Here is a 24870-nt window from a genome sequence, read left to right on the forward strand (position 1 = left end):
CAGTAGTCCAATTGATCAGCATATCTAACCAAATTAAGTCAACAGTCCCCTAAAGAGACTAAAACCAAGCCATGTGTCTTGATCATCTGCCCAATTACACCGTCCATATTCCACTATAATCTTTATAAAACTCAAATCTAATCAAGCCATTCTTCTACCCAAAAGCCTTCAGTGGCTCATGACTGCTCTCTGAAAATGCCAAAATTATAAACTTCAGCTTCGAATAATGACGACCTTGATAATTCAGACTAACGCTGCCTCTGAAGATAACTAGAACATCCAAAATGTATATTTTTAAATGTCTAAAGTTATCAGAGAGCTAAAAATCCCAAAGAGTTCTAGGAGATACATCTGGCATTTGAGAGAATCCAAAACTGAAGGGGGCATAGGTAAATAGCGAAACCCTCAAGAGACACATTCTAGCACGAATAGTAAACTGCAAATAGACAAGTACTTAGAAATTTTACTTTATTTTTATTTTTTTGTAGAGATGCGGTCTCCCTATGTTACTGAGGATGGTCTTGAACTCTCTTGGCCTCAAGTGTTGCTCCCTCCTTGGCCTCCCAAAGCACTGGGATTATAGGTGTGGGCCACTGTTCCTGGTCAAAAGTAGTCAAATACTTTCACAGGAACTGAAACTCAGCCTAATATACTTGTATCTCTGATTGGATTAACTTGATCTGTAATTGATGATCCCCCCTTTGGACATCTGTCAAAAACCAATGAAAACCCTCTCTGAAGATAGGATAACATTATCTTAAAAGTGCTGCTGCAAATTTAATATCCATCAAATTTGCTCTTTGGACTTACAATTTCGTGTCTGCATCTGAAACACTGAAATGTTGGTTAAATAAACGAATGTTGAAAACTAAAATTTTTCTGATAAGTAAAATAAATTACCTTCATCATTGTTATGGCAATATATCGAGCTTCCTTCACTATCATTGGTTCATATGAAACATCTAGCTTTGGTGATGCCAGTCCTCCAAAAGTCATGTCAGTATTAGAAGATGCAGTTGTTACTGCAGGACTGCCAGGAATCCTTTGAGGTTTCTTTGCTTGATCTTGTTGTAAAGATGTTTTTTTCTGAGAAACAGGGACAGCTTTCACTTCCACCTAAATATGGTATTACAGAAACCAAATACTATTATTATTTAATTGTCACTGACATCAAAATAAGCAACTTACAATTATAAACTCACAATTATGCATACTTTATGTTAGCATTGGTCTATCTCTGGCATTCCTTTCAAAGGCTTATTCAACAGAGTTCAAATGACCTCAAGATGGGTTGACAATACGAACCATGAACACAGTGTAAAACAAGGCCTCATCATTTTGGAATACATAATCAGAGATATCAAAACATAAAAACAAATGCACCACTAATAAAGTACAGGAAAAGGCAGTGGAATGAATCTACATTAAGTTATTGCAGGGACTAATAAATTATTTTATCAGGTAATGCAAGTGTAAATGCTTTCCCACAATCTCAGGACATTTTAAAGCACTAATGTCAGCTTCAGCTGCACTGTTCTAAAGAAGAAAATGTTCTCTATTGATAGAAGTTTCAAAAATTAACACTTAATGAAACAAATCTTATACCTAAAGCCCAAAGATGTTTCTTTACTCTAGTGAAGAATATTATTAGACAGCTCTATCACTAACATAAACATTTAAGCAATCTATTAATAATTAAACTTTGCAACTCAATTTCTTCAACAATAAAACGGGACTATCTTTCATCCACTAACTCTACAGTATAGATGCAAAAAACAGATTTGTTAAGGGATGTTAATATATTAAAAATACAAATTGTCTTATAAAAATACCTTTTAGATATATTTTCCAGGAATTATAACTTTGCAACTCAATTTCTTCAACAATAAAATGGGACTATCTTTCATCTACTAACTCTACTATATAGATACAAAGCACAGATTTGTTGAGGGATGTTAATATATTGAAAATACAAATTGTCTTATAAAAAGACTTTTCAGAAATATTTTCCAGGAATTATAAGAAAACGTTCTGTTTTTATTTGTTTATGCATTGTCAGAAAAACACTTGACCCCTAGGCAACCACAAATGTACACACAATTTGAATATCACTTTAGGTCTTCAGCAGGTATCACCATTCTGAGCTTTACTCAAAGTTTCTGCTGTTCCTTACAGACAACATTTTTGTGGTTGGAAAGAATAGGTAATTCAACAGGATTGTCACAGAAATAGAAAAAGTAGCAGAGATAAAAGTGATAGTATTTTTAAGTAATTGAGGACTACCTCAGAACTACAGACTGTCTTTAATGTTTATTGTTCTTAATAATGCCATTCTATGGAATCAGTAGTTTGAGACTTTCACCATTTACATAACGTTAGGCACAGGTGACAAATAGGTTCCATTAAGTGACCACTATCTTCAGGTGAGGTTACAAGAGATCAGTATTTGGACTGATACAATCCCCTGGAAATATTAAAAACCCATTCTTATATTTAAAAAACAGCAGTTTACAGGTATATGGTTAAAATTTCAACTCAAACACATGTGCCAGCATGAAAAGCTTTAAACTTTAAATATAATTAAAAAATATGAAGATGATACAGACAGGAGTCAGAGATATACCGGAAAGGAGAAGGTGGTTCCCTGGCAAAGGCCCCACCCTCAAGCCTGGAAACCATGGCCCTAACTGAGACCAGTTTATCCCTGTATTCCGCCTAAATGTTGCCTTTTTGGCCAGCTCTGCCCCGCTACCCTATGCTCTTATAAATTCCAGACTTCAGCTAGCAGAGAGACAAGTGGTAAACATCAAGTGGAGAAGCAGCAACTGACAGACGCGCAGCTTAATCTCACACTGCACCACTTCGGAGAGGAGCCTGGCTAGAGACTGCTGGGCTTCAGGGAAATATCACCGTCTCACATCAAGCCCTTTCCAGCTCTCCTTCCGCTGAGGGCCACTTCCACTGTGTGACAAAATCCACAGTGGCCGGGCGCGGTGGCTCACGCCTGTAATCCCAGCACTTTGGGAGGCCGAGGTGGGTGGATCACGAGGTCAGGAGATCGAGACCATCCTGGCTAACACAGTGAAATCCCGTTTCTACTAAAAATACAAAAAACAGCTACTCCGGAGGCTGAGGCGGGAGAATGGCGTGAACCTGGGAGGCGGAGCTTGCAGTGAGCTGAGATTGCGCCACAGAACTCCAGCCTGGGCGACAAAGCGGGACTCCGTCTCAAAAAAAAAAAACAAAAAACAAAAAACAAAAAACAAAAACGCCGCATTCACGCATTCATCACCTGTTCGTATGACCTGATTCTTCCTGAATGCTGGACAAGAAATCAGGACACACTGGGTGCGGGAATCCAAAAAGGGTGTCATGCTGATTCTTCACTGAGCTGTTTAACACTTAGTCATCCACAGACAACACAGCTAAAATAGCATTAATTGTGACACATCCCACAATGAGATACCATATCACACCAGTTAGAATGGCGATCATTCAAAAGTCAGGAAACAACAGGTGCTGGAGAGGATGTGGAGAAATAGGAACACTTTTACACTGTTGGTGGGAGTGTAAACTAGTTCAACCATTATGGAAAACAGTATGGCGATTCCTCAAGGATCTAGAACTAGATGTACCATATGACCCAGCCATCCCATTACTGGGTATATACCCAAAGGATTATAAATTATGCTGCTATAAAGACACATGCACACGTATGTTTATTGCAGCACTATTCACAATAGCAAAGACTTGGAATCAACCCAAATGTCCATCAGTGACAGATTGGATTAAGAAAATGTGGCACATATACACCATGGAATACTATGCAGCCATAAAAAAGGATGAGTTTGTGTCCTTTGTAGGGACATGGATGCAGCTGGAAACCATCATTCTCAGCAAACTATCACAAGAACAGAAAACCAAACACCGCATGTTCTCACTCATAGGCGGGAACTGAACAATGAGATCACTTGGACTCGGGAAGGGGAACATCACACACCGGGGCCTATTATGGGGAGGGGGGAGGGGGGAGGGATTGCATTGGGAGTTATACCTGATGTAAATGACGAGTTGATGGGTGCAGCACACCAACATGGCACAAGTATACATATGTAGCAAACCTGCACGTTGTGCACATGTACCCTACAACTTGAAGTTTAATAATAATAAATAAATTTAAAAAAAAAAAAAAAATTGTGACACACCCCTAGACACAAGCCCAAAGGGGCTTGCCTGGGTGCTCCCCATCCTGCAAGGGGTTTGAGTGCAGAAGCCAAGTAAATGAGCCACACCACACCCACATCAAGTTTCACAAAGGGGTCAAGGGAACTCTCCTGTCTCAAACATATTTGATTTTAAATAACAGACACTATTTTTATACATACTATTTCAATTTAACCTTTCTGTAAGCAACTATATTTACCCTAAGTATTTAACAAATTATCACTAGAGTCTATGTCTGTATGTACCATGAACCTTGAAGTAAATCATTGAATAATTTTATACTCTTATACTCTAAGAAAACTGAGACATTATAGAATAACCATTCTGCTTTCTTTTACAAACTGTGCTACTTTAAAAAAGTTACTCTTTTATTTCCTATGTGACTTTCTCTTGTCAATAAGTAAGATTTCCTTAAAATAAACTTTTTTTTTTTTTTTTAATTCACAAGAAGTTTCAAAATAGATTAAATGTCCTATGTACCCTTCACTCAGGTTCCCCCAATGGCTACATTTTATCCAACACTGTCAAACACTGATGATACTGAACCAAAACCAGGAAATTGACACTGGTACAATATGTGTGTTTAGTTCTAACTCATTTTATCACATGTAGGAAACAAGTCATTTTATAAGTAAAAAACTGTAACAATAACACTTGCTGCTTTCTAAAGCATTTTGGAACTCATTGAAATATTAGCTGCAAATCAATTTTTATGTTTCAAATAATTAGCTATTACTGCATAAAGATATTAATAATTTCTGAACAGTCTAAAGTACTCCTGAGACTTCATATACTAATAGGCTGAAAGTAAAATAGGTTAATTTTGTTTCCAGCTAATATAATATGATCTTAATAAATTAAACATCAGTAGGAGCAAATCACTTCTTCTAGATAGTATTTAGAGTGATTTTCTATAAAGTTTCTAAATTGGATAAATCTGAAAGGAATTTAGAGCACACTGAGTAAGAGGTTTAAGGCAAGGAAAGATACAAAGCAGGAGAAGCAAATATATGGAGGAGAAAGAAGAGGAAGAAGAGGGAAAAAGCAGAAGGAGGGGAAAGTGAAAGAGGAGAGGGAAGGGGAAGAGAGGAAAAAAAAAAAGTGGATCCATCATATGGTTAAAAAAAGAACTCTAAGATGAAAAGAAAAAAAGATAAAGTCTGACTTTCAAATGCAAGATATAAACAATCCAGATATCAAAAGAGATAATAAAAGGTGCAAAGGAGAAAACACAAGAAAGAAAATACAACTAAAGAAATACCAGAAGCATAACAGTATGAACATGGTATTAGAATGTTGTCACATGAATAAAAAACTTAATCTTGAGGGTTCAAAGATTGGATTTAACAACTCACTACATTAAGAAACTCATCAGTGAATACACAATATACAAGTCCTTCAATATCTTAATGTGTATTGTACTGTGATCAAAATTCCGTCCTTGAGTAGTCATTTTTTTCATATCACTATCAGGATAACTTTATTTTTAATTCATTTTTTTCTTATAATTTGTGATGCTTTTTGCATTTTATAGAATAATTCCAAGTAGGCATGAACTCACTTTGTGAAGGGTATGACTTGCCTTAAAAAATTAGATAGAGAAAATATCAGAGTATAGCATATTATGTACGTATGTGTGTATGTATATATAAAGTAAATTATATGTACTTAATATATGCTATTACATAGACACTACTCCATCATATATTTATTTTATATCTTTGGGTTATAATAAAAATTCCAACTATGGATCATGGCCAAATATTTGAAAGACACTGCTAAAAGACTGATTTTGATTTAGCATCAGGGTTGAAAGCTTTTCCATACAGTTTTATTTACTAGTCTTAAGTCATTTAAACAATGTGCTCTTATTTTTTACTTAGTCAGGTAAGATGCTACATTGGCATTGTACTTCTTCAGGCTATAAATGAATAAATGCATGAAGTAGTTGAAATAGTTCTACTGAAAATAATATTGAGGCAAAATTAGCTGTCCTATGAGCAAAGAGGATTTTGTGGCTTAATCAACTCTGAGCTTCAAATAACCAATCACTCTATAAGACAACTTTGAAGGAGGAGAGGGCTGGGGACTGCCTATATAAAATTTTATTCAATATAAATTTTTCAGAAATAAAAGTTTTAAATGAGATATTCATATTAACAGATTAAATCACAAATAATTATGTATAACATGCTCTGAAACATCATTATTAATTACTATTTCAGGTAAGAGGTATCCTAAAAACTCTCTATATATTCATCAATATGTTATACAACTATTTCAATTCCTCATTCTTTTACAATCTAAACTCATATCTTTCTAAATTATTTAATAAGTGTTATTTTTTAAACGTGGTTTCAATTATACCAAACACAGAATGTACTTGAGTCTTTCAAAGCTATATACAAAATTTAAAAATGTATTATTTCATGGATTTATTCAATCAATACGTATTGAGGGCCTTCCCTCTATGTGCCTGGCACTCTTTAGAGGGATACTTTCTTATCCCTCCTTTGAGTCACCGTAACAGGTAGCAAAATGTAAACAACAAACTCACAAAAAAATACATGTAACTTGGAAACTTGGGGACTACTTAATATAAGCAAGTCATTTAAACAAACTTTCAGCACCACCCATTATATAAAGAGGTTTGTAAAACAAATGGACTCTCAGCACTTGGCATTTCTAAAATGTTACCAGTCACCATAGCCAGTATATGGATGTCTGCTAATTTAATCCAGTTATAATTACCTTCATATTGGGAACATGTACCACATCCCCATACTGGTCTTTTGTTTGAACAGTTATGGTGGTAGGCCAACCACAACGAATATCATCCTTATTCAGGATCAAAGATGTTTTCTGAGGATCAGCATATGAATCTGGCTGAAGCCACCTAATAGCAATGAAAAACAAATAAACAAAACCCCAAACACCGATCAGCATCTTCAACGATTAATATAAAATTAAGCCAAATGAACAAAACTTGTATCAAACAAAATGCTAAAACATTATCTTCATTTCCAACTCAGTGATAACCTTGAGTGTCTCCCTCGGAAACTGTCAAGGACAAATTCATTTAAAAAATATGCCAAAGCACAGGAGATTTCTGATATTTAAATACAGTATAAAATACTTTTTAAAACCAGGAAACTTGAAATTTTAACTATGGCTAATTTAAAATCACCAAGAACACGATGTAGGTTGTGTATAATTTGAAGTCCTGAGCAGGCTCACTCTCTCTGAAGGAGCTCCGCCTTACTCTGCCATCCGGGAAGCCTGGAAAAAGCAATGTCTCTGTAAAAGCAGGGGTAGAAATGGCCCTCTGCTTGCCTGACAGCAGCCAGGTTCAAGGTGTACTGCCCAACTTTTTATCACAGTTTTATCACAGTTTCTCAACTATCTTCCTCATTACCTTGCTTTCCACCTAAAATGCATCAATGTTCTGTAATTTGTGATGTCCATTCCTGAATTCATTCTGTAATCTACACGTTCAAGTTGTCCTGTGAGCTGAGTAATAAGTAATTCTACCACGCATTACATAAAAATATCTGCACAGTATAGTAGTGAGCCTGACTTAAGTGATTGGATATTCCTCTCCAATCACTATTTTGTGATTTTTAAAAACTAAAGAGTAATCTCTGCAATTTTAAAATTAAAACCAGAAAAAGGTTATGATTTTTATTTTTATTTTTTTACTAGTAAAATCAGGGATGCCAAAATATTTTTGTTCCTTTTCATCCTACAAACAAAAAGCAACAAAAATAATCAATTAACAACTATAATACATTTAATTTAATTAATTCATTTTTTTTTTTGAGACAGGGTCTTGCTCTGTTGCCCAAGTTGGATTGCAGTGGCACAATCACAGCAACCTCTGCCTCCAGGCTTTGAGCCACCCTCCCACCTCAGCCTCCAAGTAGCTGGGACTACAGATGTGTGCCACCATGCTTAATGTTTTTATTTTTTGCAGAGCCAGGGTTTCACCATGGATTGCACTGGCATAATCACAGCAACCTCTGCCTCCAGGGTTTGAGAAATCCTTCTACCTTAGTCTCCAAGTAGCTGGGACTACAGGAGTGTGCCACCATGCCTGGCTAATTTTTGTATTTTTTGTAGAGACAGGGTTTCGCCATATTGGCCAGACTGGTCTCCAACTCCTTTGCTCTAGCAATCCACTTGCCTCAGCCTACTAAAGTATTGGGATTACAGGCATGAGCCATCACACCCAGTCTTACCATATACTATCATAACTATTCCAGCCTGGGCAACATGGTGAAACTCTGTTTCTACAGAAAATACAAAAAAGAAAAATAGCCAGGTGTGGTGGCATATCTGTAATCCCAGCTACTTGGGAGGCTGAGGCACAAGAATCACTTGAGTCCAGGAAGTGGAGGTTGCAGTGAGCTGAGATCATGCCACTGCATTCCAGCCTGGGCAACAGAGTGAGACCCTCTCTCTCAAAAGCAAAAAAACAAACAAACAAAAAAACTACCAAACAAAAATATTAACTGTCATTTTATATTTCAGCAAGTTAAACATACATAAACCAGACCTTTTTACTTTTTTTTTTTTTTTTGAGACGGAGTCTCACTTTGTCACCCACGCTGGAGTTCTGTGGCGCGATCTCGGCTCACTGCAAGCTCCGCCTCTTGGGTTCATGCCATTCTCCTGCCTCAGCCTCCTGAGTAGCTGGGACTACAGGCGTCCACCACCACGCCCGGCTAATGTTTTTTTTTTTGTTTTTTTTTTTTGTATTTTTAATAGAGTCAGGGTTTCACCATGTTAGCCAGGATGGTCTTGATCTCCTGACCTTGTGATCTGCCCGCCTCGGCCTCCCAAAGTGCTGGGATTACAGGCGTGAGCCACCGTGCCTGGCAAACCAGACTTTTTTAAGGTAGCACTTTAATATTCTAATGACTCCCCTCTTTCAGAAATGATGAAAGATGAAAGCCCTAAAATAAAGTACGTAACTTAAAGTACATTTACCTTGCAAGCCTTCCACCACTTGATCCTGGGACACAGGCAATAAAATCATCCAGAAAAGACTGTTCATTGCTTTGGATTTGGAGTGGTAAATTTCCCTCAAGTGCTTCTAATATAGTTGGTGAATGGGAAAGAGCTAGACCCTTTCCAAGAATTCCAGAATGGGTTTTGCACACCTGTTAAGTAAAAAAGAATATTTATATATTTTTTAAAATAAAACTTTAATTACATGTAATTTTTCAACATGCAGATACTTTTAGACAGGCCTTTACGGAGAAGTCATTTTCTCCACATACCCCACTGTTCCTTCTTTTAACCCACAGAATAGGAAATTCCTAGGAGAAAAATTATGAGACAATTATTTCCCGTTTCTTTCCTCCCTCAAAAATAAATGCCTTGTCAGAGATCTGCATGCTGGATAAAATGGTGTATCTCTTCCCACGCCAGTCCTCTGTGTTACGTCCTCATTTTTCAGGGCCAGAGCTCCCTTCTGTCAGCAGCTGTGGATGTCTCCCTCTTTTTTCTTTTTGAGACAAGGCCTTACTCTGTCACCCAGGCTGGAGTACAGTGGTGCCATCATAGCCCACTGCAGCCTCGATCTCCTGGGCTTAAGCGATCCTTCTGCCTCAACCTCCCAAGTAGCTGGGACCACAGGCGTATGCCACCATGGCTGGCTAATTTTTTAAAAAACTTTTTGTAGAGATGGGGTCTTGCTATGTTGTCCAGGCTGGTCTTGAACTCCTGGCCTCAAGCAGTCCTCCCACCTTGGCCTATCAAAGTGCTGGGATTACAACCCTGAGACACTGCACCTGGCTTCCCTCTTTTTAAGTTCCCCTTATAGGCAGCTATCATGAGTAAGGTGTGGCTGTTCTCTTGGGTGGGTGGGCACCAAGGTCTTGACTTGGGTAAAAGTGAGTGGAAACCTGATTGTGGCAGCACGCAAACCTCATTAGCCTGTCTAAGCCTTAAGTTAAGAAGAAGAGGCAGATAAAACAAATTTTAGGTTTCACCTATCTGACAAGCAAGTCGTATGTTTTTGGAAAGGCTTGTTTTAAATGCTGAAACTCTAAAAACTTTTTACTGACTATAAAATAAATTGCAAAAAAATTTTTTTCATAGAAAATAATTACATTTCTAGTACTATCACATTTGAAATTATGCAGTTTCAAAAATAATCATCTTTGGAATCAAATAGACTTAAGTTCAAATCCTGGCTTTGGACAAATTATTTGCTATGTGCTCTTAAGCTAAGTTACCATCCCTGAATCTGTAAAATATATAAACTGGTGGTCAAATAATCTCTCTTTTACACAGTTATTACAAAATTTAAACTAAATAATGCATATAAAATAATACAATACATTGCCTAACAAACAGTAAGTGTTTAATACATGTTAGATTATCACAAAAACTACCTTACATGCCAAAAAGATAGGTAATTTGGGACATCATTTTTTTTTTTCTTGAACAGTAACACATTGAAGATCTCTCCATATCTGGCCTAGATGACACTTTATATACCATAATAATCCCTGAAATTATAAACAATATATGAACTCTGATATGGTTTGGTTCTGTGTCCCCACCCAAATCTCAACTTGAATTATAATCTCCACATGTTGGGGGAGTGACCTGGTGGGAAGTGATTGAATCATGGGGGCAGATTTCCCCCTTGCTGTTGTCCTTACAAGATCTGGTTGTTTGATAAGTCCGGAGGCTTTTCCCCTTCTCTCTCTCTTGCTGCCATGTAAGACATGCCTTGCTTCCCTTTTGCCTTCTGTCATGATTGTAAGTTTCCTGAGGCCTCCTCAGCCATGTAGGGAACTGTGACTCAATTAAATCTCTTTTCTTTATAAATTACCCAGCCTCAGGAAGTTCTTTATAGCAGTGTGAAAATGGACTAACAGAAACTCTTTGACAGTTCTCCTTTAACTAGAATGTTGCCTGACACATATTGTTTATTATATATCTGTTGAATTAATTTTTATTTTTGAATCTTAAGGTACAAAGATTTAACTTTAAAAAAAGAATACACATAAGATGCCAGTGGCTTTTTAAAACTCAGAAGTTTCTTAACATTACTGACACACTACAGCTCCCTATGATCAGAAGACAGTGCTCAAAATCATGAACTTTTTGTTTGTTTGTTTGTTTTGTTTTGTTTTGAGATGGCATTTCACTCTTGTTGCCTGGGCTGGAGTGCAATGGTGTGATCTCGGCTCACTGCAACCTCCAACTCTCGGGTTCAAGCAATTCTCCTGCTTCAGCCTCCTGAGTAGCTGGGATTATAGGCATGTGCCACCATGCCCAGCTAATGAGACGAGGTTTCTTTTGTCACCAAACTGCCAGCGAACAAATCCCAATGCAGTTGCTCACTAGCTGTGTGATCGTGGGTGAACTGCCTAAATGCTCTATGCATTTGTAAATGGAGATAAAACTTTTTAATTCATTGGGTTGCTGTGGGGAGTTAAAAATGCACAAAATGTTTAAAATAGTGCTTGATAAAGATGAAATAAACATTTTCATTATTACCACTTTGATTAATTCATCTCAGGAAATAAATAAAATATAAAGCACTAGCCTTAGCAATTACAAGGACTGGGTACCAGTCTTTGTTTCCCATCTGAGTCTTCAAGAAGTCACAAAACTTCTTTGAACTTCAGTTATTATAATTGTAAGATGCAAGACCTAACATTGATTTCAAAGTGTAATTACAAAAACAGAGAGATAATATTAAAGATGCTGAAACCTATGAAGTGCTCTACAGATATTATTTAAATCACTACTACTAACTACATATACCTAGTACAGAAAATAAGTATGATCTAAATTGGTGTTTTCCAAATGTGGGCTCAAAGTTCTCTGATCCATGGCTGAATTAGAAAAACTAAGGATATAACAGAGTCTTCCATTCTAAGACCTTTCCATCTGGGGCTATTAAAATGTCTTTTATTTTATAAGACATTGCTGATAATAAGTAGTACATTTTTAAAAAGTGTTTTTACCTAATAAGTTCTCAGGAAAAATATTTTTGGAAAATTTTACAAATCTGTCAAATCCTAGGGTCTGAGCACCACTGATCCAGCTGAGAGACTCTCAACTTTTCTTCTATCTTCACACCATTGCTAGATGCAAAATTTTCCCCATCACTGATGTTCTCAGTGTGTGGTAACCAACGGTGCTCACTTAGCAGTACATCAGAATCTCTGGTTTGGCCTAAGTAGGTATTACAATTTGACAAATGATGCCTACAGATTCTGATATTTCCATCCTATTACAGATTACTAGCCAGCTAAAGTCAGACTAATGAAGTAAGAATACAATATAGTCATCTCTAAGCAATTTTAAGAAATATTAGGTTGATGTAACAGATCCAAAAGGGTACTGCACTGAAATACAGCACTCATGTATTTCCATTCAGAGTCAAATGTGCTAGTTAATGCCTAAACGAGCAAAAAAGGTAAAGCAAACGGTAATAAAAACAACAAATGATGGCTCCCAATTGTCCACAGGCAATTAGCCCTAACCACTTAATATGATATACTGGTTTGTCACAGACTGAGCTCACCAACTGTACTGACCTCACCTTTTGCTGCTTCCTATAACACAACTATACATCCTTTGTGAAATGTCTTTCCCCTTTCTCTAGCTGGCAAAAAAAAAAAAGAAAAGAAAAAAAAGAAAAAAAAATTCTTTCAAGATGCAGTTTAAATGGCCACAGCTCTGTAAGCCATCCTTTGCACCCTTGGCACTTGATTTGTTTTTTCTCCCAAAGGATTTTTGTCTAACTCCAGAGTCAATTACCCACCAAATACATAGGGCTCACATGGGTTTCTCCCACCAAAGGGAGCAATTATAAGTTATTTATATCTATAATACCAATGAATAGAGTGAAGTACTTAATGAATGGACCCAATGGTCAAGATAAATAGGCTGATCTGAGTGATAATACTTTTTAAATTAATGTACAAAGTTTATCCTTAAAACATTTGGGACAATACCTGCAATGCAGCCTCTTCAAGAATTTCAAGGTCTTCCTCTAATTCATTACCTGTTGTGCGAATAAAACGTTTTACTAAAACATGTCAATACTTAGTTTGGTTTAATTTTATAGTTCTTTGCATTCATTACACTTTTTTTTTTTTTTTTTTAAATAATTCTGTTATTCCAGATTGAAAAGATTTGTGATTCTGGAAAAAATCCCAGCAGCACACATTTTAACATATAAGATATTTCCAGTGGGAATATACTACAATCCTCAAGGCAATACTCAAGAAGCACCCATGGGTGATTTGCCAAAGATATATCCTGCATTTATGAATATAAATGTATACTTTCTGAACTTAGTGTGCTCGTTTTGTCTAAAAAAAGAGGGGGCAAATTATTTCAAATCTGAGCCTTTATATTTTGGTTGCCTTACAGAAGAGCTATAACTTTAGTAAAGGACAGGGATTCACAGAAAAATAAAAGGCAGTGACTGCATCCCCTAGCCATTTTCTCCTTTATTAATTAATATAGAACATATTTGTTGATCTTTCTTTGACAGTTTAATTATTAAATGTTACTAATAAAGTAACACTTGTTCAATGTGAAATACTCAAATTGTATAGAAGTGTAGAACAAAAAATTTGAAATCTCTAACCAGTGCCATGCCCCCTTAAAACTATCCACTGTCAACAGCTTATGTGTTGTTCTAGACACTTGGTGTGCAAACAAACCAAAAATGTATATGTGTTTCAACCACACATAAACATACTCTTTTTTTTTTCTTTTGAGATGGAATCTCACTCTGTCGCCCAGGCTGGAGTGCAGTGGTGCAATCTCGGCTCACGGCAACCTTCACCTCCCAGGTTCAAGTGATTCTCTTGCTTCAGCCTCCTGAGTAGCTGGGACTACAGGCGTGTGCCACCATGCCCAGCTAATTTTTGTATTTTTAGTAGAGACGGGGTTTCACCGTGTTAGCCAGGATGGTCTCAATCTCCTGACCTCGTGATCCACCCGCCTCAGGCTCCCAAAGTGCTTGGATTACAGGTATGAGCCACAACATACTCTTTTGTAATATACAGAATAATGTATGCAAAAATGGGACCCTCTTCTGCAACTTGCTTTTCTCACTTAATACAATTTGGACAGCTTTCCTTGTTAGGCCATATAGGTCTACTTTTTCTTTTCTTTTTTTTTTTTTTTGAGACGGAGTCTCGCTCTGTCGCCCGGGCTGGAGTGCAGTGGCCGGATCTCAGCTCACTGCAAGCTCCGCCTCCCGGGTTTACGCCATTCTCCTGCCTCAGCCTCCCGAGTAGCTGGGACTACAGGCGCCTGCCACCTCGCCCGGCTATTTTTTTGTATTTTTTAGTAGAGACGGGGTTTCACCGTGTTAGCCAGGATGGACTCGATCTCCTGACCTCGTGATCCGCCCATCTCGGCCTCCCAAAGTGCTGGGATTACAGGCTTGAGCCACCGCGCCCGGCCCAGGTCTACTTTTTCAAAGAGCTGCGTAGACTGCCACTGAATGGGTATGCCATTATTTATTTAACTGGTTCCCAACTGAAAGACATTTTGGTTGTTTCTAGGTTTTATAATCACAAGCACTGCTATATTAATCCATCCTTCAACACATACTTTTTGAGTATTTGTGCAAATATGTATAAAAATTTTTTAAGTCAAAAAGTATATATAATGTAAACTTTAACAGCTATTGACAAAAATAGGTTGCTAGCAATTTTCCTCATGTGGATATAATACAAGGTCTCATTTCTGCACATACATACCAATATTAACTGGGAGAAAAGGAATGAAGAAGAATAAAAGGGACCAGGAAGAGAAAACGTAATAAAGAAGGAAAGTCAGAGGAAGAAAAGGGAGGAAAAAATAATAGTGGGAAGGGTAGTCTTAAAGGAAGGAGTAAAGATGGATTTTGGGGGGGTAAGAAAATAAAACTTTAAACCATGTATAAACATTATAGAATCAGTAAGCATTTTTATTTTCAACTTTACTCCCTTGATTATAGATTAATCGTGGATCATACAAATTTGCTTCATATAAAAAAGTACCATTTCTGCCACTGCCTCATCTCTGTTCTGCTCCAGTGAAAAATTCTTCTAAAGAGATATCTAAATTCAAATGGACTGCCCTTCCTTACTTTCCATTCTCCCTCTCTACTCTGAAATGACTTATAGTTCTCTCATTTTACTAACATATTTCTTATTGCATATACAAGCAACCAACAAGTCTTCAAGTCCAATGATAGATTTTAATTCACTTCTCAGAGCATGCCAAAATCCCAGGAACATCCCTTCTCCTGGTTTTTCTCCTCCTTCACTGACTGTTCCTTCGCAGTCTCATTTGCAGCCTCCTCTTCCTGTTCTGTACATCTTTGAAATTTTGGTAAGTCACAGCTTTAATCCTAAACTATCTTCTCTTTCTTATCTACATTCTCTAGCATATCTTTCATACAGTCCCATATCTTTAAATAACGAGCATATTCAATTACATTTCTATCGACCTGTCCTCTGATCTAGACAATGAATATTCAGTTATCTACTTGATATTTCCACTAGAATATTTAAGAAATATCTAGAATTTTTGGTTTAATACTATATATTCAGTGCTTGGCTGAACATACACACTATACCCCCTGGCTCAAAGCATGTATATGCATAAAAAGGGTGTCCATGTACGTGTGTAAATTTTAAAAGGCCAGAGGATACCCTTCAGTCTCTTAGACAAACTCAAATTACCAGTACATGAAGCAGTTATTGCTCATGAATATTTTGCAAATCTATTTTCAGACCTTTTATAATACATACATTCTACTCTTAAAATACAAACAAAACAAAACAAAACCCTATCACAACATCCAGCATTGGCCACACTTACCAATAGGCAGTGCTAGGTCCTTCTTCATCAGAGCTGCCGCACAAACCCCACCAAGATTGGCTAATTCTTTTTCCAGCTGGATGACTCCCTATGGAATTGCATAAAATTTGCTGCTTTAAAAATGTTTGAATGATAATATGGATTATCAGCAAAATGTGATTTGAATTCAAGCATTACTTTTGAAATCAGAAGGAAGCACGTGAAGCTAATGATTAAATTGAGAGGAGATGAGATTCAGTACTCAATGTTTTATCTCAGGCTGGATGTAAGGTTCAGGTTTAAAGGTTCATTGTCCAAATAACTGTTCACTCATTACTTTGGTCCACTTTGTCCTCAGTTTTATTTTATTGTATGATTTAAAACATTTAGACAAGATGACAGTCCCTTTGTGAAAACAGGTTCAACCGTTTACTCAGAAAGGTATAGCCAACTGAACAGGTTCAGGGCAGGTATAACTACACTTCAAAGGCTGGGTCATGTTGCACAAACTCCATCCTCTTCATGTATTAAAAGTAGCAAAACAGACCACTGTACATAATTAAACTACAAAATATTTAGAATTATACACTCCTAGGTCAAAACTAATTTCTTTTCATTTTTTTGTAGAGAAAGGATTTTGATATATTGCCTAGGCTGGTCTCAAACTGGCCTCAAGGGTTTCTCTCACCTCCCAAAGTGCTGCAATTACAGGTGTGAGGCACTGTACCTGGCCCCGACTTTTTGAATAGAGGCAACAGTACAATTTAAGTCAGTTAGAAGCACAACTCACTAGCCCTTAGAAACACAATCTTCCTTAAAAGAATGAAAAGACAATTCATTCTTACCTCATCAGGTCCAGGGCTAAATTCATATCCAATTGCAAAACACTTAAAACCATAGAAAGAAGCTTTGTCATCTTTCACATAATCTGATGCGGTCTCCAATGAAAAAAGGGCCTCGTTTCCTAATAAAAATGCCAGAATTGAGTTCAAACTCTGAAACAATTTTATTAAAATTTCCCTCTTTTATCCAATGGACTTTCTCTTTTATCACAAGATAGGCAGAAACACAAATCATATACTACATAACTTAAATAGACTTGTGGCGGGGAGTGTTCCGGTATCTACTTGAGGAAATTGTACCAAAAATAACACTAGAAACAACAGGTCTATCGCAAATAAATTGTTACTTTTTTTCATAATCAAACTCCCCTGCTTAATAAAGTACTTAAGTTACATGGGCAATCATTTTTCAATTATTTGTCAAATACTGACGTTAGCCTTTTTGTTTTTCAAAGTGGGCAATCCTCTACCCCGGCATGTGTCTTTTTCTGATCTTTTCCCAAACAAACAAATAAATAGGTGGTCAGAGTGGAAAGAAGTTTCTGAATTGAAATTGACTATTAGTTTGAAGGATAACAAGAGTAGTCCTAGTTAACCAGTTAAGAATGCAATAAACCGTAAGAGTTAAAGCATAGTTTTAAAAATTTACTTAAATAACTTTCTTTTAAAGAAAAGCACAGTACCAGCAATAACAACTGTGCTTGTGTGCTCCGACTCTCCCGTTCACACATACCCTCAAGCCAACTGAAACAGCTTTCACACAACTTTTCACACAAGAAAGTGGTTCACAAATTCTCTTACAAGGAAGGACTTCAGTCCTTCATTAAGTTCTGAAAATTTAGCACTTTCTGGGAAAATATTTAATCCATTGTTTTCTATAATTTGGCCCCAACTACACAGCTAGCTAGTTGCTCCTCAACGTTAACACTCTGCTTTGATCAAGCTAATCTTTTTTTCACAAAATCCTTAAAACATTGTCTTCTCCGAAACTTGGATCAGGCTGTGCCCCTTGCCCAGGGTATCTTATTTATTCCTCAAATGCAATCCAGATACATGGTAGGTCTTTAATAAATTTCTCTAAAAATTAGATAAACATTTTCAATGATACACCCCTACTCAATATACATAAATGCACTTATTTTACCACATAAAACAGAATGAAAGAAAAACTTACCTGGCAACACCAAAACCATAGTAGGCCACCCAGAGGATCCTGAAAATTTCTTTAATTCTATCCATGAATTAAGATTTTCATGAACAGATGTCAATTTTGGTCCATATCCTGAATTCTGAAAAGTTCTGACAGGAATCAACAAACGAAGGACATCTTCTGACTGTGCAGTACCACACTGAGGGTCAAATTCGATTGTCATCCACCTCACACATTCTGGGAATGTCACCTGAGGCCAATAGGCAAGGCAACATGAATACAGATATATAGACATACAAACACACACATCCACACATCTGCATCTGTATGTGTATATGTGTCTATGCTTTTATTAAATGACACAACAGGATAAACTACAAAATTAAAAATAGAATAAAATGTTACCTATGACAGAGAAGGAAGAACAGAGTGAGGAGGACAGAGATAAAAGCTAGATTTGTTTCATAAATTTCACTTCAAACTATGTAAGTATTTAAAGAATTCTAAAACAAAATCCAAATTTAAAAAGCAATTCCTAAACTCTAAAATTAAACGACTCTATAAGTGTATATCCAATGAACGCATAATCACACAAAGAGGGAGCATTCCAACTAGATTTAAACACAGTAATGTGACCATACATTTAGATGGGATATACTTCAAAGACAACACACACCCACACACACAAACACACACCCCAAATGAAATAATTTAAATGATTTTTGAATTCTGATATTCCCAGTGTCACTAATAGGAATTTCAGATGTAGGAGAAAGGAGACTGAGGTGTGTCTGTGGTCCTTATTTTGAATTAGTATCAACAGTATAAACTCATGAGGTATTTTATCTTTTAAAAACTATACATACACATAAATCTATACATAAAGATAAACACATTTATGTATATACATATGTAAACATAATGTGTGTGTGTATGTATAACAGAAATTAGGACACTTTGAAAAAATGGTTTGTTCCAAGTCTGAGGCATTAAACATATAAAAGGAGCCTGGAACATCTTATCCTACCAGAAAGCAAGGAAGCTAGGAATGACTGCAAGGGGTGTGCCTGAAAGACCCAGCAGGTAAGCTGAAGAGGCTCCCATCTAACAAACATATAGGATCCAGTTTCTTCAACAAATAGAACTCAAGGGAACAAAAAAAGAGAGAGACAGAGGGAGTCTTACAGATTTAAAGGAACTTAAGATTAAAGGGGACTTAAGAGACATACTAATCACAATCTGTGGATCTTACATGGATTCTAACTCAAATTATTAAAAATTTACATGATGTTTGAAGACATTAAATTGTTTTTTTTCAGTGTGATAATACTATGGTTATTTTTAAGGGTCCTTATATTTTGGAGACATTGTGTCAATAAATATTATAAATGTGCTTTAAAACAATACAGGAGGTTAGGAAGCAGGTAGGGAATAAATAAGACAGGTCTAAGAGTTGACACTGCTGAATCCGGGAGATGGATAAACAAGTGCACTGTACTAGCCTATTTACCTCTACAGACGCTTAATAGCTTCTACCATGAAAAGTGGAATATTTTACAAGCACACAAAATATAAATTTATCCTTAATATAAATCTTCCTTAATTTGCATGATACAATGAAAGAACAAAGAACATGGATTTTGAACACTCTCTAATAACACTAAATTTATAATCATTTTATACATAGTTTTTTTAACATTACGTATAGACTACTTTAAATCTTATATTGGGGTTGTAAATTTTCACAGCTCAGGCTGTGGTACAAATAATGTTAGTTCAAAAAATATAATTTAAATTGTTAATGCTTATATCTACTACTATTACAAATCACAGCATGAACTTTAGCATTATATACCACACTATACTTGTAGGAAGATTTCAGAGCAACCCTCATAAACCAATAAAATTTTATCATCTTTGAGATAAAAATTCCATCTTAAATTATTCTGTATATCCAACAATGCCTAATCACCTGCTGATTCTCTATATGTAAATACTATAAAAGAAGCTACACTCATAAATGCAGGCCAGGCATTCTTTAAGATATCATCAGAGAACCTCACACCAAGTTTTATGGTCAAATCACACTAAGAACTGGTGCCTACCTTGTAGTGCATCACACAGGCAGGTTTATACGGGTGCTCACTCTCTATGACAGCATAGTGATTGGAGGTTGTACAAGCAGAGAGGCCCTGTTCAGGCTGGTTTCCTGTGGTGCTATCTGTCGACTGATTAGGGTTGAAGGCAGGGGGTGCATACTTCTGATTCAAAATGGCAACTGACGGAAGCAATTGTTGGACAAGGCCAAAGACTTCTACAGCCACCTAGTACACATATAAAAATATGGTTAAATGAGATACATGTGAAAGTAGTTCTAAAATTATGAATTACAATAATTATTGATTACTCTAATAACAATTTCTGTCTAAATTTTCTACTAGTTAAGTTTTTGTTCAAAGAGAAATCTGTTCAATTGATTAAAAAAAAGATTTATCTTAGATGTTACATGACAATATCTAAATCTATATTTTTAAACACTTTCGTTTTTTCATAATCTGAAGTAAATCACGTTTTACTTAATTATGCCAAAGAATCAATAGTTTATCATTTCTTCCATCTCTTGAATATGTCACTGTTTTAAAACGCTCTTGTCCTTTAACATTGCTATTGTTATTAATGAAGACCATCTGGCATCAACTTCATAAATTTGAAAAATCTCAGTTAACATAATCTTTCCTTACATATCACATTTCTAAAATTTCTAAAATCTATTTCCCATTCACAAATTCTTCAAATGTAAAGTCAACAAATAAGCACAGCAATCCAGTAAATAATACTAAGAAGAACAGAGAAGTTTAATAATTAGTATCTCTCTCTGCTTGTTACCTATATCCCAGATGCCTCAAAGATGCAAGTTTTTGTAAAGACAAGACACAAAGTCTTTGTTTTTAAAAGGTATTTAAAAAAAACATTCAAAGTTATAGAATTAAATCACACACCTTGGGAATAGCAGCAGCTACTGGTCCTATGTAGGCTATAATAAGGGGGAGCAGCATGGAAAACAGACTGGAAGAACTCAGCAGTTCTGGAATGTCGTCAGCTAAAAAAGGTATAAAAGGCATTAAAACTACAGTTAGAATGTAATTTCATTGTACTGTATATATGCTATACTAAATCTATATTCTGTTCTTTTGAGCGAAACTATAGTTGACACTAATTGGGTGCTTGTCAAGGGCCTGATACTATTCTGAAGGCTTTTTAGAATACATGCCTTATCTCAACTAATACTCTCAATAAGAAACTTTTATTATCCCCAATTTTTAGAAAGGAAAACCATGGCACACAGTGTTTAAGTATCTTACCCAAAATACTTAATACACGTACCTGTAAAATAATAGACCTGGAATCAGAACCTACGGTAATGGAGCCTTTATTTAAATTACAATGCTGGCACCAAACGTGGCTCTATCAGTGACATTAGGCAAATTATTTAATCTGTAACTTAGGATCACAACAGTATTCCCCTCATTTGGATGTTGTGAAGATTAAACAAGGTAATATACGTAAAACACTTGAGAACAACACCTGCACATATTCAGCACTCCAAAAACATTTACTGTTATTAAGCTATATGGCTTTCTGTTTTTCCAAGAAAAGCACTTTACTGATTAACATTTTACTCAGTTATCCATGAACATGGTGCTGGAAAGATAAGCTAAGCCTATACTGTGAAGACCTTTATTTTATAGGCCAATTATTCTCCCAAATACTGATTCCTAGGTCTGCTGTGACATCAAAACAGGCTGCGCACTTATTTAAAAAACAGTTTTTTAACCTAGCTTCAAGCCCTGGGGATAGACCCAACACTCTTTATTTTCAGCAAGCTTTCCAGGTTGTTCTGATGTTAAACTACGATTAGGAATTAACGTTATACAGTAAGGAGGTGGCAGTAACAATTTTTTTTTTCTTTTTTTTTTGAGATGGAGTCTCACTCTGTCACCCAGGCTGGAGTGCAGTGGCACGATCTCGGCTCACTGCAGCCTCCGCCTCTCGGATTCAAGCTATTTTCCTGCCTCTGCTTCCTGAATAGCTAGGATTACAGGCACCTGCCACCATGCCCGGCTATTTTTTGCATTTTTAGTAGAGATGGGGTTTCACCATGTTGGTCAGGCTGGTCTCAAACTCCTGACCTCATGATCCGCCCGCCTCAGTCTCCCAAAGTGCTGGGATTACAGGCGTGAGCCACCATGCCCGGCCATAACAATGTTTTCATAATGATAACTCTGGTGCCAGTGTGAAGAATAACTAAACAGCTAGATGGAGAATGGGGGAAAGGTAGCAGTGACATTATTGGGTATTATCCCTATATTAAAAAATGACATGTACTTGCACCATGGCAGCCTAAACGATGGCAGGGGAAGAACTGAGAGAGAGGAGAATGCAAACTAGAGAGTTTCTAGGGGAAAACTCCTAGAGCTGAATTTAGACAAGTGCCTCTGAGGAGATGGTTACGGTTCCCCAGAGTTTTGGGTGGATAGCGATACATTACTGGAAACAGAACAGAGAGGAAGAAAAAGCTTTTTGACTACTAAAAGAAGAATAAAGACCCAGTTTAAACCAAATACAATTTTTCTTTTACTAAATTAACTAAGCAAATAAGAATATATGATAACTCCTTTTGAGCATTCTAAATAATTCTGCATTACAGTATGCAGAGTGTGTGACTTATCCAAAATTAATGCACGTGTGGATCTATAAATAAAGAAAACACTTACGATTCTATACAACTGTATAATAGAAGGTTCCTCTTCAATAGTCCTATGCAAAAATTTAGCGAATAAAGAATCTAAAATATGACTATTGGGAAAGAAAAAGTCTTACCATCCACAGCAAGAGCTCTGTGCAGGAGGTCCTTAGAGGCTCGAACAACAGTGCTTACAACAGACAGCGCTCTGCTACAGTTTTTATCTTCTTCATTGGCTTTACTCAGAAGTTGGGATTGTAAATCTCCATCGAATTCACTCCTGTAGCATGAGCAAACACGAGATTATTTTACAATGGTAAGTAAAACATGATCCAATGCCAGAAATCATATCCAGGATCTGAGATCCTCATTTAATTCATAGTTTTTTTAAAGTTAAAAAAGTAAACATGCAACTATATAATTATAGGGAATGATAACGGCTTTGAAGAAAAATAAAGCAGCGTAGGGCATAAAGGGAAGGGTGTTATTTTAAATAAGATCAGTTCTCTGAGGAACTCATATTTAACAAAGACCTGAATTAATTAATTAAATTATTTATCTATTTGAGACAGAGTCTTGCTCTGTCGCCCAGGCTGGAGTGCAGTGGCACGATCTTGGCTCACTGCAACCTCTGCCTCCCAGGTTTACGCGATTCTCCTCCCTCGGCCTCCCAAATAGTTGGGATTATAGGCATGCACCTCATGCCCGGCTAATTTTTGTTTTTAGTAGGGATGGGGTTTCACCATGTTGGCCAGGACGGTTTCGAACTCCTGACCTCGTGATCCACCCCAAAGTGCTGGGATTATAGAAGTGAATCGCCGCGCTCAGCTGACGGGAATTTTTTTTTTTTTTTTTTTTTTAAAGACTCATGCGAAGAGCTGAGGGAAAACTGTCAGGGCAAAAGGAACACACTAGTGAATTCAAGGAACAGAATGAAGACATGTATGGCTAGAAGAAAAGGAGAAAGAGTGAAGGGTGATGGGTGGGAAGGGAAACAGGAGTCAAACTGTGTAAGGTTTGTAGGCAACATAATGACATTTTATACTGGTATGGGAATGGGAAGCTGGGTTTGGAGCAAGGGTGGAACTTGGTATGATTTATATTTTTATCAGATCACTCTGACTGTGCTGTGGAGAACTGACTGTAGGAGACCAACAGTGAAAGGAGGGAGACTAGTTTAGAGGCTCATTACAGTTAGCAGGTAGAGGTTGCAGTGGCTTGGTCTAGACTATTAAATATGGAGGTAGAAGAAAAGACCAGGTTTAGGACATTTTAAAAGTACAGCTGACAGGACTTCTTGATGACCTAGGTTTAAGTATGAGGGAAAGAGAAGTCAAGAATGACTCCAAGGTGTCTGGCTGTAACTGTGGGAGATGAATATTCTGGCCACGTGAAATCTCAGATGTCTACTAGCCAACTATAGTGAACGTCCTTAAAGAGAATGTGCAGCATACTGGTTAAGGGTGTATTACCTGAAATCTGACTTCCTGACTACAGGTCGCAGTAGCATAATTTACCAGAGGTGTGACTCTGGACTACCCAGTGTCTCAGTTCCATCATCTGTGAAACACAGATAAGAAAAGTACCTACTTCCTGGGGTTACTGCGAGGACAAGCTGAGATAACACAGGTAACACACTCAAAGCACAGCCTGGCACACAGTAACTAACACCACCTCCACTAGTGTCATCCAAATGAAGATGTCAGAGAAAGACCTGGAGTCCAGGCTTCAGAGGTCATGAAGGCTAGGGATGTAAACTTGGGAGCTATCAGAGCAGGATGGTATTTAAAACTAAAGGACTTTAATATTTTTCATTTTTTAAAAATTTAAAGCTAAGGGTATTTAAAGCTTTATAGAAAACAAGAAAATACTCAAAACACTGTATTTTGTATAAGATACAAAGTTTGGATGGCAGATGCTGTTAGTGGCTCTCCAGCTTTCTGAAGTATGTAACTCGTATGCATAAAAGAGTTTTTAATCCATAGTTTAAGAAAGAGAATAATGTACTATTTATTGTAGTGCTTATGGAACAGAAAGTTTTTCTTGACTGGGGCAAAAGACTAGACAGC

The 24870-nt window shown here is 36.7% G+C and overlaps 1 protein-coding gene across 13 annotated transcripts in view; it reads right to left on the bottom strand.

Moving 5' to 3' along the window:
* Nucleotides 1–24870, bottom strand: part of MYCBP2 (MYC binding protein 2) — a 290113-nt gene that overhangs the window by 110530 nt on the left and 154713 nt on the right. For all 13 annotated transcript variants that reach the window (XM_073014412.1, XM_073014414.1, XM_073014413.1 and 10 more), the window contains 10 exons: nucleotides 22939–23081; nucleotides 21057–21157; nucleotides 20163–20381; nucleotides 18082–18307; nucleotides 16911–17029; nucleotides 16087–16174; nucleotides 13212–13261; nucleotides 9214–9386; nucleotides 6976–7120; nucleotides 901–1116 (listed from right to left, as the gene is read on the bottom strand). In XM_073014412.1, coding sequence (XP_072870513.1) covers nucleotides 901–1116; nucleotides 6976–7120; nucleotides 9214–9386; nucleotides 13212–13261; nucleotides 16087–16174; nucleotides 16911–17029; nucleotides 18082–18307; nucleotides 20163–20381; nucleotides 21057–21157; nucleotides 22939–23081 — 1480 coding nt within the window. The remainder of the gene's footprint in view (nucleotides 1–900; nucleotides 1117–6975; nucleotides 7121–9213; nucleotides 9387–13211; nucleotides 13262–16086; nucleotides 16175–16910; nucleotides 17030–18081; nucleotides 18308–20162; nucleotides 20382–21056; nucleotides 21158–22938; nucleotides 23082–24870) is intronic.

Source organism: Chlorocebus sabaeus, chromosome 3, assembly GCF_047675955.1.
Source record: "Chlorocebus sabaeus isolate Y175 chromosome 3, mChlSab1.0.hap1, whole genome shotgun sequence".
Lineage (NCBI taxonomy): Eukaryota > Metazoa > Chordata > Mammalia > Primates > Cercopithecidae > Chlorocebus > Chlorocebus sabaeus.